At 33.1% G+C, this 15,194-nt stretch overlaps 2 protein-coding genes across 2 annotated transcripts; one reads left to right on the plus strand and one right to left on the minus strand.

Moving 5' to 3' along the window:
• Positions 1-2,034: 2,034 nt before the first annotated feature.
• Positions 2,035-4,062, plus strand: LOC107191678 (myosin heavy chain, non-muscle-like). Its single transcript, XM_015580778.1, has 8 exons — positions 2,035-2,225; positions 2,330-2,471; positions 2,638-2,846; positions 2,924-3,070; positions 3,229-3,464; positions 3,539-3,724; positions 3,796-3,956; positions 4,031-4,062. The coding sequence occupies exons 1-8, from the start codon at positions 2,070-2,072 to the stop codon at positions 4,060-4,062; spliced, it is 1,269 nt and encodes a 422-aa protein (XP_015436264.1). The 5' UTR covers positions 2,035-2,069.
• A 4,149-nt stretch (positions 4,063-8,211) lies between these two features.
• LOC107192535 (hyccin) lies at positions 8,212-13,525 on the minus strand. The gene is made up of 8 exons (XM_015581821.1): positions 13,237-13,525; positions 12,588-12,722; positions 11,998-12,123; positions 11,710-11,927; positions 11,494-11,640; positions 11,212-11,342; positions 11,013-11,126; positions 8,212-8,761 (listed from the first exon to the last, which is right to left on the minus strand). The coding sequence occupies exons 1-8, from the start codon at positions 13,384-13,386 to the stop codon at positions 8,235-8,237; spliced, it is 1,548 nt and encodes a 515-aa protein (XP_015437307.1). The 5' UTR covers positions 13,387-13,525; the 3' UTR covers positions 8,212-8,234.
• Positions 13,526-15,194: the final 1,669 nt, after the last annotated feature.

Here is a 15,194-nt window from a genome sequence, read left to right on the forward strand (position 1 = left end):
AGAGATACAATACGGCGCACGTGCACCGGCTTATCCTTTTTATTTCTATATTCTACCAAATGTTTTTATCATGAAAATACTGTCATTCGACGATACATATTCAAATATGAATTTAACTACGCAAAGGTACCATAGTTAAAAAATATTATATTCATTACTGATATATATTTGTTATTAATATATTATATTGAAGACATTCATCGTTAGAGTTTAAGAATGTTCGTTATTTCTGTCTACATCGCGTACCAAATTTTATAAATATTGAGAAAATCGTTGCAAGTATTAAAGCTTCGATGAGCATCGTAAACTACGCAGCTTCTATGTGTATAATTAAACTTACACCCGAAACCGTATATAAATACAAATACGGTAACATCGTAATGATGAACTCAAAAAATTATTCAAATTTAAACAATTTTGCGACCGAGATCCAGTAAACTACGAGTATTTCGAATTGAAACTTCTGGAACATTCTCGTTTAAATTTCCTAATGGTCAAAAAAGAAGCCATATTGAATGCTTCAATTGCATGTTTGAACGCGAAATATTTCTCGAAAAAATTCTTGTTTGCTTTCAGCACAGTTAATCAGAAAATCGCGATCAAGTTTACGATCAAAACAGTAAAAGTGTACTAAAATAAAAATATCTGGTGGAATATAAACTATTTTGTTGTAATACATCACCAGAATTCACCGATTTCCCGCCAAATTGCGTCTAATGGAATTGGCATCGTTGGCGCGTTCTTTTTAGCCGGAATTCTGGAATAGAAAATAAACGTTAATACCACGTAATTATACTAAATTAACAATGACTGAGTCACAACGAAACAATTATTGACTCGAGAAGTGTTGCTAAAGATTGCAAATTAAACGAAAACTGTGTAAATACTAATTGGTACCGGGGGAGAACAGAAATCGTGAAACCAATTCACTTTATTCAGCAATATTATTAGACTGAAACGATTATTTAGACTGAATTGTATAAATATTAAACGAAAGTAACGATAGAGTGCTAACGAAGATACTAATAGCATAAAGAATTTAAAGTGAAAAGTAATAATACTTACTTCGCCACGAGCGAGATCACTTCACGTCTAATCAGTCCAGCTTCCTTGAGACGAATAACCGTTAGACTGGCTGACTGGCTGTCATTGGTTGATTCGGTTATGTATGAGGCCTGTGATTGGTGCGTCGGTTGATGAAGAATGTGAGGATTGGTCGCCTCCCTGCTCGCTCCGCGTTCTATTTGAACGAAATAGAATATTTACCGCCGAATTATATTTCAATACATTTTTCTTATATGCACCCGAGATTAATTCAGGAGGGAATGACTATCATGAAAGGGAAACAAAGAGACACAACACACTCTATCCCCGAAAATGTGATATTCCACTTCGTAATAGATCAAAAGTATTAATTTTGCTCTCGTCTTCTCGAAGTTTTCAATCCTCCAATGGTTCTCTAACGCCATCTATGATAAATATATCCTGTCAATTTGACAATGATGCCAAAGTTTATGAAATACAATACAACAGATATTACCAGTTAAATAATAGATCAAAACTATTTTTCATGAAGAAAGCTTGACTAGCTGAGCTCTAGTTGGGTCGAAGTTCATTGTTTAATTACTCCCTCATCAATTGCCAGAAGGTAATTGATTGTGCGTATTAAGATTCTTATATCACGTTATCAGATAAAAAGAATATAAAAACGAATAAAAAGGGAACGTGGGAACGGAACATTACTAAAATGTTCATTAACGATGAAATTTAGAATAACTTATCATATTTCATCAGTATTACAATATTCATCTTTTAAACCGAAGCATCGGATATTTTTATTCCCACCGAATCTGTATTATGTAAGAGGGTTATTATTATTATAAGGCATTGGATGATAGGTCTATTCTATACCTATCGTAAGAATTGTAAGTACGCCTTAAAACATGCTCTCTGCTCATGCTTCACAAATTTGAATAAGTTCGAAAGCAAACTGCCGCATGCAGCTTTACGTCAATTTTGCCGGTTTAAGTTGATGAAATAGTGTGTAAAGAATTAACTCTTTTCCAAAGATGGATACAGATATAGAACAGATTCATACCATTTTACTCGACGCTAACATTCCATCGAGTATAAACGATTTGAAACATCCAACAGAGGAGTTTGTTGTGAACTTAATGAATACATTTTTAAGAAGATTTCACATTGATGTTGATACAATTAACGAAGTAAGATTTTAACATTTCTTTTATTATTTCTAATGCAACTGACTATAATGAAAACATAGATTTGTTATTGTGTTTTAATAAATGTTTTACAAATTCTAATGTAGCCAACAGACGAACAACGAGAGGCAATGTCATACTGCGAGGACAGTGCCATAATTAGTCTCATAAATTTACAAGTAGCCATGGAACAGATATGTCAACGAATATATATAAAAGATTTATGTATTACCGATATCATTAGTCCAGGTATGTATTCTCAAAAATAGTTTTACCATTGTACAATTTGATAAAATTAAAAATGGTATAGAATGTATTACTTTAGAATCAAATCTTGTTCTTCAAACAAGAAATTATTGACAGAAGAGGAAATCATCAAACCTCATATTATTAAAACAATGATTGTATCATTTAGGTTCAAAGAGAATACATAAACAAGCAAAATTCCTTTCAAATTTCATATTATATGCAACCACTAAGGAATCGGACATAGGGGACAAAATAATTGAAATACAAAACAAGGCAAAAATATTGCACGATATTTTGGAGAAAAAAAAGGAAGTGATAAAGGCTAGAAAATATAAAGAAGAACATATAGCAAAGCAATTATTATTGAAGGAAAAAGTAATGTATATAAAATTACTTTATAATGTATTAGTACATTTTACTTATGTACTTTTGTGTATTATGATTTCTTCCAGCTTGAAGCTGAGATTCAACTAATACGGTCCAGATTAGAGAAAAATAAGAAGAAGGATGTTAAACTTCAGGCAGAAATGGCCGCGGCAGATGAACAAAACGAACAGGCATTGACAGCTTACGAGTCATACAAAATGCAATCTTTAAATGTGAGTTTACACAAAAAGAAAAGGATTAAAAATATAGGATACTTTGTACAAAATAATCGTGGTCATACAGTAATCCTGTTATGGTTACCTGCAGTTTTTAAGTTTCAGATATTTCAATTTCTTGTATTACAGAAGTAAGTAATAATGTGTTATTCCAGTTAAGCAAAACCATAAAAGAACTGCAATCGGAGATTGTCAAGTCTCCCGAAATGTATGAATTGCGCCTAAACGAATTGGAGAAACAACAAATTGAAAAAATCAAGCAACGTGACTTGATGCAAGAGGCATTCCAAGAAAAAAAAAATTTAATCGAAAAGAAAACAAGAATTTTTACATTTATACAGAAGCAACTAGATGAGTTCAACGAAGTGAAAGATATGCATGAACAATTAAAGTACTTGGACGATTATTTTTGTAGCTGTAGTTATTGTTGTGTAGAAGAAAAAAATTAATAGCATGTGCTTTCAGGAAAGTAAGCGTACAAGCAGATAGTTCCAAGAAGCAGGTCGAAATGGTAAGAGCAGATATTAATGCATTTGAAAAGAGACTGGAAACTCAAAAAAACAAACTGAAAGAGACCGAAGTAGATGAACTTCGCGTGCAATACGAAGAACGCCTTATTCCTTTACGTAATTTAAAAACGCAATTGTTAAGGTATAATGAATTGCAATAAACGAAGTACTTGTATCTTCTTGCATGGTTATAAACATTTATTTTAATTACAGTGATAAAAAGATATGTCAACAAAAACTGGAAGAAGAACAAGTTCAGTACAATGAAGATTGTTTAGAGCTGAAGAAAATGCAAAGTGCTATTGAAAAAGTAGAGGAAGAAACGTCAGCCTTTATTAAGACTTGCCAAGATATTTATAAGAGTGAAATTGAGGGTAAGTTACAATAATGTATGTATGTGAATAAAGTAAAACAATAGTATTCTTTTTAATTTTCTCTATGTTAACAGGAGAAATCTCGATGGAAAATATGTTTAAATGAATGAAATTTCCATATATTTACGTATGTTTGAGATAATTATTCACAATTATCGACGTTCTGTTTATATCGTAAGTAAACACATGTAATAATGCAAATGATTAAAATGTATGAAAAATTTATAAAAATATGTATGAAAGATCTCTAAAAATAATATATATTGCATAAAGTATTTTGAAGATACATACTTTTAAATAAGTATTGTGTAAATAAGCAAATTTGTTGCAAACACTTAGGAAATAAAAGTCAAATGTAGTTAATTTTTCATGTCTTATTTAATTACATATATTAACAATATTTTTACATAATCATGTGTATTTAACTGAATCTATTTATCTAAATATTATCTTTATTGTATTATTCAGTAACTCTGAAACATTAATACGTGGAATGATAATAAATACATAAGGTAGTAATAATACATGTATATCCTTTATACAAGAAACAATATAAGTACTTAAACCTTACTATACAGATATTTCCAAGTAGTTTCGATATTTATGACTTTCAATAATTACTCTCCATTCATCTTCTACAGCACGTATTAAGAGTTAACCATTTCCAAACTGCTTTCTTTCTGTCACTTCATATTGTAATTAATTTCAGTTTAGTCTTTTTTTTTTAACTTAAAGTATACAACTGATATTGTGCTTACGGAATCCTTCACTCGTTCAAAATATCAGTTCTTAAAACCATATGTACAAATGTGGCTTTAGTTTATACTTTCTATAATTTCACAAGTTTTTAATTGTCTTCTTAACATGATTCCAAATCGTTAACGGTTTCAATGTTATAGAACTGACATCATTAAAAACATTACAAATTTGTAATAGCAACTCTTGAAACACAAGAAGTACGATCATGAAAACGTACATGTTATTCGGTATCAATTACCATGTTTTAATCATGATTGTGAATCTTTTGGTAAAGCAGAATATTTCGATATATATTATATATATATATATATATATATATTTCTATTTTGATACTGGTTTTTAAGTTGTTTAAAATATTTTACCGTAATTACGCGATGCAAATTACTAACGAACTCAATGGTATCATCTGTGCAATAATTCCATATATTATATACATATTGACAACTTTAACAATGTAACAAGCTTCAACGGGTGTGTTTACAAACTAAAATAATGTACAGTATTTATGCTGGCATATACATGGATTACCATATCGTATAATTTGCGTAAACACTCAAGGTATTGTGGTTATTACTTAACATTCTGAGTACGTTAACTTTTGCAATTGAAATGTGGTATACACTATATACACAATATTTGTTGTTTGCAAAGGGAATATCTATATGTGAAAGGTCTAAGTGTACAAGAGAGTTATTCGAATATTTATACAGGAGGGAGCAATTTTTCAAGAAACAATCTAACAACTCCCAAATGTACATGAAATGTTACATCTCTTACATATTACCAATTCCCCTTTCTCCTGCCTTTTGTACAAGTATCTCGACACGTTTAATAGACATTTAACTTATTAATTTTACAATATTTTTTTTTAATTTCTTCGATACTCCTTAAAATCTGTTAGTGTTAAACATTTCGTTAATTTAAACACATAACTACGTGTACATGTTACGTAATATCACAAATACAATATAACATACATATAATTAAACCTATAAACTTAAGTCACCGACACAATTCGTTTGATTAAATTACTCTATATGGCAGTGATACAACAACTAAATTCCGGCGTTTCTCTTTTTTTCCTTTCTAAATAAATTAATCTATTCACTCGGTTTTTACTCGTGTACCTCCAAAGGAGATTAGTGAATTCTCTGCATAGAACTTTCAAATGACATAAAAAACTATGGGTTTCAAATTTGTCATTGTTCTAGCTAGTATACCAAATGTAAGTATTAGAAAGAGTTCAGTTTATTTATTTCTTTCTCTTTCAAAGTCTTATGGTTTAGTTAAGGACATCTAGTTTTGTTACTTCTGACACTTGAATGAAAAGAATAACATATGGTAAGTAGTAGAAACGTAGAACCTTCTCCATATTTTTCATAATAAAGTTGAAGTATAAAATAAACAAAATATTAGTATGTTTTTAATAAATAGAGCATAGTATATATCATTTACGATTATAAAAATGCACACGAATAGGGACAATTTTGACGATGTATTGGAACATAGTGCGATTGAATTGTTAAGAAATTTCGCAAAATTTCAATGAAGCTAGGATATCAAATTCATACTGTATGATAATATTCCACAAAGCTACATGTGTACAGATTTTACAGAATATGATACGTGTCAGCCTTCTCACATTATTCAGTAGACTGAATTGTATTACCATTTCGAAGTTTTAAAAGTGATACAGGAGTTATTAAACAATTGCTTCAAACACATGTTCATGTGAAAGATTGTATGTTTCATCTTAATTTGATATTAATATTCATATAACACCTTGTTGAACACTCTGATTGGTTAAAAGAATCATAATAGTACTCTTTAAATAGACTAAGTAATAATATAATGTAATATACAGTCTTTTCAAGTAAATACCAATTCCAAGTTTAAATCTCCTTTTCTCCTGTAACTTCAAATTCTTTTGGTGTTATTAGATGTTGAAATATGTTTCAGTTATTTTATACGAAATAATAAACGTAATTAGGAGAAAAATTTTACTTAAAAACAAAATGTATAATGTCTGTATATATGTATAGAAGTGCAAATACTATATGACTTACGAACATTGGTTTTCGGATATTTTACTCTGTATATTTTTGATTCTGAATGGTGAAGTAATTCTGTCGTTGAGTATAGTTTTCTGTATACCTCAAAGTAATTCATACGATTATTTGAAAATAGATTAAATGAATGTATGTTAAAAATACGTGTAAAATAAAACGCCTAATAAAATATAAAATATCTATGAATTGAAAGACCTTAGGTCCATTAATATTACAGTTGTGGAAAAAAATTGTTACAAATCATTTTGAATGTGTTACAAGATAGACGCGACATCAGCTAAAAACATTTCCTCGTGTACAAATTCATACAAAAACACAGTTTCATCTAAACATAACTTACAGGCAACACTATGCGTATAGGTAGGCATAAAGATACCTTTTAGAAAAATTACAAGATTCGTCTAAATATACTTTTTATACTGTCTCGAAGGACAAGTGTCAGTCGTGTTGCATTCTGTTTGCAGAGTATCGAAAATTTGAAAATATAATAAATAATACGTTTCACGAAAATATGAGAGATCTCTAATTATTTTCTGTGGAATTAATGGGCTTTGTATAATTAATAGCTAGATTTTCCGTCTGATATATAGACCTTACGGTTTTCAAAAGAATTTTGGGGGTAAGCATGATAACGACTGAATATTTAATATGAATAGAAGTGCAACAATATTTGATAATGAATTATAAGAAAAATAAATAAGTACATTTCCATCAGTTTGAAGACATTTATTTTTTAAATATTGACCCTCTTAGCACACCTATTAAATTTATAGGAACGGAAAATCACTTGTAACTTAAAAAGTATTAAAGCTTTCTTAATACTTCGTTTAATGTTATTATCGACACATGCGTACAGTTCACTAAACAAATAGAAGAGATGCAAAAAAAATAAGAGACAATTCATATGGTTTCCCAGATAGCAATATATCGGCTCAGGACTACTAAGAGGGTTAATATATTGGATAAATAATTAATTTTGTCCTTTTGTAACATAAGAATTCGATATATTTCTAATGTCATTAAAGAATTATAAGTGAAACCATTCAAGAAAAGCATGAATCTATTTAATATTATTACAAAACACGTTATAAAGACAATTCACAGAACCTGCTTTAATACACGCTCGTGTGCATCCAGCAACAGAAAACGTACAATTTTGTTAACTTATTGTTCCCTTCCCCAGTATGATTTTTCCTCATTTTTTTTTACAACTAATTACGGAGATCCGTATAGTAATGAGCCATGTCTGAAAGAACTGCGAGTACAATGCTCTTTGCGTCAGATCACAAAGTCTGTTTAAATGCTGAATCAATACTCCATAAGGTTCTGTTATATTGAAAACAAACACTATATACAACCGAACATGAAAAAAGAAAACGTTATTCTTATTCAGTATATAGCTCACTACTATTTCGTTTTCACTTGACAAATCTATATTTCCTTTTACAATTTAAACAGAGCTGACCTGAGTAGACGATGTCAACGATTCCGTCTCACTGTGTGTTCTTAAGTTAATCGTCGTCTCCATATTGGTATTATCCGTGTCTCCACTCAACGCGAGACGGTCTCCGTCGATCAACGAGACACTAGTATCTACCGTACCTGAATTGTTCTCCACGCTACTGTTCTTTTTCCTGTTTGAACACCCGCCCACATTTCCATCGAGCTCCGTCGACTCGCTGTTCAACATTGAGGAACTACCTTTAATACTCTCCTTCGACGCTGTCTGAGATCCAAGTTTCTTCTCTTTGTCGGGGACACTAGCGTGGACGTTCTTAGCGGTTTTGCTGTCTTTCTCCCTGGGTTTTTTCCCGAGTACAGGGAAGTTCGTCATTTTCGAGCCGGTTTTCTGATCCTTTGATTGTCTCATCGAGCCAACTCTGTTCGACTCTGTGGTTTCTTCTTCGGTGATCGACACAAGATTACTTTTACCTTCTCCGCCAGAATCTTCTTTTGTTACTTGAATCGGTATGTCATCTACACACAAAAAAGTAAACAAAAAAAAAAGAAGAATATATAGAAGTATATCATTTCTTATGTATCAAAGTATAGATTCAAACACTGCGAAGAAAAAGCAAATACAGTGGACTCTAACTATATTGCCGCTAAATATATTGCCACGCGAGGCACCTCCCCCTTCACATGTACTTTCGAACCACTTCCACCACGAACCAACTTTTGTGCAGGCGCTGACGCCGAGGCTATGACGATAGAACTTAGCATGGAGGGAGTTTTCAACTCATTGCCAGTTTACTCCCCTACGGCCCCGGCCATGGCAATACAGTTAGAGTCCACTGTACAAAGAATTATGCATCTTGTGTAAAAGAAAAAGTAATGCAATAAATAGATTGTTAATAATGTCAAGCATCTGGAATTTGAAAGTAAAACTCGAAATTCTATTCGATCGGTGCATAGAAATGTCAGATTTGCTTTATGGCAACTGATATTCCATTAAACTTCAAACGAACTCTGTTTCGTATGCACCTAGCATTCGTATAAATATAAATACACACAATTGTCTTTTTTGTTTCTATTTATGTGCATGCTGTCAACGGAAAAGGAAAAGACAAAGTGATTACGGCGAATCTGTATTATAACAAATTCAATTGTTCTGAATGCAAAGAAACGTGCCGAAACTTCATGCAATCGTCCAGTATGTGCGTTTGACTATACAAGTAACGCGATCAAGGCATATGTCTCTTCTAAGAATGACGATATGTTTCTGAAACGGATTCATAAATGAATACACAACACACCGCTGTCTAATCGAACTGATTAAACGTTACGTAGGTGTAATGTCTAATATTTTTGTGTGTTTACTGAAGAAAAAAATATTAGTGATCCGAAAGTGCTGAAAGTGAACCACTAATACCATGTGTTCGTTGACAAAGCAGCAGTCGTACGATAACCGATCGATTTATTCCCGTCCGAATATAAATTTTCCATTGAATTGTGGATCATTTCTCCGAGAACTTGTTCCTCCAACACACTGTACAACCGGGAGCCAGAATCGATTTTATTTTCCCCGTGAACAAAATCACTAACTTCTTTTTGCTCCTTTCTCTTTCGGGGATTCGCTTTAGAGTTATGATCCTCGCTGTGCTCAGACGTGTTTCTTTTCGAATGATCTTTGGTCCTTTTGGGAGAGGATTTATTAGGCGAACTCTGAACACTGCACACACTTCCACGTCTAGAACTCTCCAATGAGGAAGTAGAACTGACTTTTTTCATTCTGCTGGCTTCTTCGTTTGTCGCCGTAACCGAATTCCTCGGCTGCCGATGGAACCACTTGCTACCGCTTGGCTCTGCCGGCAGCTGTTCCGGACTATCGAGTTGAGCAGCACTGCCATGCTCATCCGCGAATAACTTCTCATCCAGATCGTCTAATGACATATGTTTGCAACCAATGCAGATTCGCTAAATCCCAGACCTGGCTGTTAAATGTGTTCGTGATCGTGCAAATGCTTGAACGTAGCTGTTCTGTTTCCCTGTGTTTCAAACGCACACTTTCCACGATGTGAAGTAATCGTACGAAAAACGCCGTTTTAATCATATAAACACAAAGAACTTTGTTTAATCCGTGTACACATCTAACGATTCCGATCTACGCTAAATCCTAGACACAAACTAAAATATATATATTTACAAATACACGGTTCTGCATGCGAAACGAGTCGTACAATGTAATACACACTGTTGTACATGCACTTACGATTCCGAATACACACGAATTTCGTAACGATCGAAGTAAAACTTTTGCAATCTGTAATTCTTACTCTTCTTCACATCGTATTCTAATTCAGTGCATACCTAACCCAGACCAACAGATGTTCGGCTATACAATATGGTAACATTGACAACATGCTCAGTAGTCATAAATAAATTAACAAAAACTAGACTCTGTATATTGTGTATATTGTACACGGTTGATTCTCTCGCTAGAGGACCCAAACGGAATAGCCGGCGACATCTGCGTGGTAATCGCCCGGTCTGTCAACGTCGCAGCATTAAAGGGCCTCTATGTCTATACGCGAATATGGCTTCTATATCATATCTGTGAAATAAAAACAATGCAACGGATACCCTCTTTGGGTCCCCTAGCGAGAGAATCACTCTGTACAAAAAAACAAAACAGACATTACTGATACATCTGGGATTCGTAATTTCGTCGAAATGGTTATTTATGATAATTGTTAGTAGACGATAATTTTAAATTTTAAAAACATACCTGGTAATTTTTTCGTTCGAAAAGAAGCATTTGTGATCATGGACTTAGATACTGTTGCAGTTGCACTTGGTGACAATGCAACACTAACACCGATTGGTCCATCGCTAAGTTGACCTAAAATATAGAAAAAAATTGTTTTGTTATGTTCAATGCTTCTTATTACGAACCAGTGTAAAATCCTAATCAACAGGTTGTATACCTGATGGTCCGGAACTGGCAGAATTGCGTATAGCGTTTGTAACTAGCATGACATCTGGATATGCTTCGTAACATGCTCGATTGTGAATATCTTCCACTGCTTGTGTACCTAAGTACAAGCAGTCATTATACCTGCGAAACATATATTATCATGTATGAAAATTTTAATACTATCATCTTTGTTATGTATTTAAGGGAAACTTTATAAAAATTTTCTTTCCATTTCCATTCAGAAACTGAGCACTAGTTAATTATATGAATTGAAAAATAATATGTCACGCACATAGCAAAATATACAGCATGTAAGAATTCAAGGAGAAATTGACCGGACACAGGTATACGAGGTAACAATCGTGGAACGAAACTAGACTCGCTTCCGTACGATGATCTTTGATGATGTCCTGGTTTCATGAATCCTTGAGTGACGAGTCTGTAATATTTTGTCAAGTGAATTGCAAGGCTTTCATTCGATACGCGACAATGGCAAACTTCGTCTTACTTAGTGGCGACTTTGCATAATTGTTCCAATGCGAATTTACTTATGTAGCCAAGTTGTTGATTGTAAATAAACAGAAGAGCAGTCATCACTTTCAATCTGTTCTGCGCATTCAACGTTTCTACTTGCTGCAACGGTCCCCAGCTAACTAATTTCGTATTACACTCTTCAAATCTACGAACTGCGCTCTCCGTCAAAGAAGCGGGTGCTAAGCTTGCCGGCTACATGAAACGGAAACACTTATCGTTACGAACAAATGATATCGATAATAATTTAAAGGAAAATACATACCTCATGATATATCGAAAGCATGGCAAGCGATGGTACCCTAAAAGAAATTGCTTTTTGCTGTCCTGATTTGTCCACTATTTCTAGATTATACAAACCAATCAATAACGTTTCTACAGATCGACAGTTCTGTAAAACAGAATACATTATGAGCTAAGCATAAAATCAAAGGTTCAAAATAAATTATGTGCATAATTTATTTTGCATAGATATATCATAACTATATACTCTATAAAACAATCCGTATGCAAATACAAGACACATACATTATAATTAAATTACTTCTTTGGGTGTTATGTTTTTAAAAATAATTACACATTATGTGAAACATACATATGTATTCAATATGTTTATCTTTGAAATTACTATTACATTAATGTTCCTTCGAATAAGATTGTAAATTGTGTTTCACTGAATATGTATACCTGTTCTACAATTAATTAAATAATATGGCTGTTCTTCCATATGATTGTAACTTGAATTATAGTTCACCTTTGTTACATAACACTAGTTTTTACTTCAAAAACCTTACAACGTTAATGAGGCACATGCTTAATTATCACTCTTTTTTTCTTTTAATTACATAGCCTCACCTTAATATCACCATGAGCTGCAGAATTTAAATAAATATATACTAATGTGGGCAAAAACTGCAAGGTGAACCTCTGCAATTCTGTATCCTGGGAACGGTAGAAATTGTATAACTGATCGCATACTGTATCCACCAACTACAATGAACAAAAAGTTGTTTATAAATAAATGGAATGCAATTTAAGAATACATATTATTAATTTTGACAAAAGTATCCATGTACTTGGTATCTTTAAATAATTGTCACTTAAATATAGTAAATAGTTTTTATTAAAAATATTTGTATAACTGACTCAACACATTTGAGACCAATGTATCGTTACAAGACCAACTCCAGCAGCTGGCAATGTTTACATACAATGTTTAAGTAACTGAAATACTGAGTCAATGGCTAACCAAATATGATATTGTAAGAGTCGTATGCTGAGTCATTAGTCTCGAACGGGTTTTTCTCACACTTTTATGCTACGTACATTTAACAATAATAACAAATGTCAATATAACAGAAACAACACTTCTAGAACACTCTTTAAAGACATCAATTTTTGTAATGAGAAAAAAAAAATTGTTACATCTCAGGGTAGCAGATGTAAAATTTTGATTTATACTTTACCACACGAATTCAAGAAACATTTGTGAACAGTGTATTACCTGACTATATTTACTACGTTCTTCCAAAAGCACATAAAGTGCTCTGACTATCTCATTGTCTTGCAACAATGTGGTAGCAAAGGTGTGAAGTTCCGAAGGCGAGACATCTGCACAGTCCGTCAGCCATTCATTTATTAAACTTTCAGTCATTTTCGCTTTTTCCTCGCCTGTGTCAATAAATCAGGATCTTGTCGATCAGAAACTTTGGCATCCGAAACGAACCATCTGACACTTTGAGAATCATCACACCGAATTTCGAGAATTATTATCTATTCAAAAACGATATCTAGACACGATATCTCGAGGGTGCATCGTGGTTCTCTATTCACAGTCCATTGATGAATTTACGGGAATCTAATACGGGCTCGACGATCGAGTAACTTAAACACAGTCTACGACTATAACAACGTGAGATATCGTTATCATTGCTCGACGTCACTGTTACGCGCGATTTTAGTGTCTCAAACATAAATCTTTCGATTTTGATAACGGTCACTCTCTTATCAATCGATGACAATCAACGTTGCTGAAGATCAATTGAAATCATGCTGTAACACCTTTCAATTACCTCCGTGTCTTCCCCGAACGGCACTCGATTCTCGATTCTCAATTGCAAGTCTGACACTGTCTGACACTCTGACACACTAATTCTAAAACTTTTTAAGCAGCGCCATCTGGTGGTGATTGCGCGAACTATCGAAAAGTTCTGGATTTAGTCCCAACTTTCGCCACCCATTTTCTTGGGGGCGCCACTAGTATGTCCCATGAATCCCAATTTTTCCCGCGCTTTTTCAAAATCCAAGATGGCGGAAAAACTTGTACATTTGTGGCGCCCCCATCAGTTGGTGGCGAAAAGTGGAACTAATTCCCAGAACTTCTTGCAAAACTTCAAGAAACCCTAGGAATAGGAGTGGAGATAGTGCCGGGATTAATGAATAATGCATATGTATGGTTTAACTGTTTTTTATTGAAAAAATCGTACGAAAATATACAATTTACAATAGTATTTCTATAAATTTAACAACAATTGCCTTAAGTACTACTTACATATATGATTTTACAATATATTTATAATAATATTTGTATAGATTCAATAAAAGTGCCCTTAGATACTTATTTTACTTGAATCCTACTTATCTATATGATTCTACAGTATACTTGTAATGATATTTATATAAATTCGGAAAAAGTAGACTTAGATATTATTCAGGCTTATAAAATATTGTAACTTATATGCCGCAAATAATTCCCTCCTCTGTCACTTGCAAGTTTTCCGTACAGTCTTCAAAACTTCATAAAGGTTTCATAAGTTTGTCGCCGAAATTTTGATTACCGGTGGTATACGATAGACGTGTGTAATAATTTGCAGTAGTCCTTTGCCGGATTCGATCTGTTGTTATTACATGTGGATTACGGGACAATGAACGGTACTAAAATGGCTTGCGTCAGTAACCATTTGAAACGTGATCCTTTATCGCTGTTGCTCGTACAACTCGCGAGCTCGGTCGAATGTTGCTCGTGCAACTGTCGAATTGGGACTGACGCTTGTGCGTGTTCCCGTGAAGAAATTAGATAATAACCCCAGCACCCATGGCAGTTTCTGCAGATACTACTACAGCCCAAGTTTAAAAGACGTAGGCAGTAGTTAGTTTCTGTAGAAACCTGTTGAACCAGACAACTATAATTAGTATAAGATTGTACACTGTTTATGCAGTTATATTTAAGACAATTCGATGAAATGAAGCTTATATTAACTGACGCATGTTTATATGAATATACATATGTATACATATAAATTCTAATGATATAAAAGTTTGAAATATGATGCGGTACGGTACAATACGTCTATTCGAATCAATTGCTCCCTTGCAACTATAACATCATGCTATCCGCGTTCGGCGCAATGCGCTAATACGGAGGCCAACGAAATATCACTGTAACACTTAAAAAAGTGTTAA

This window comes from Dufourea novaeangliae, unplaced genomic scaffold, assembly GCF_001272555.1.
Source record: "Dufourea novaeangliae isolate 0120121106 unplaced genomic scaffold, ASM127255v1 scaffold7, whole genome shotgun sequence".
Taxonomy (NCBI): Eukaryota; Metazoa; Arthropoda; class Insecta; order Hymenoptera; family Halictidae; genus Dufourea; species Dufourea novaeangliae.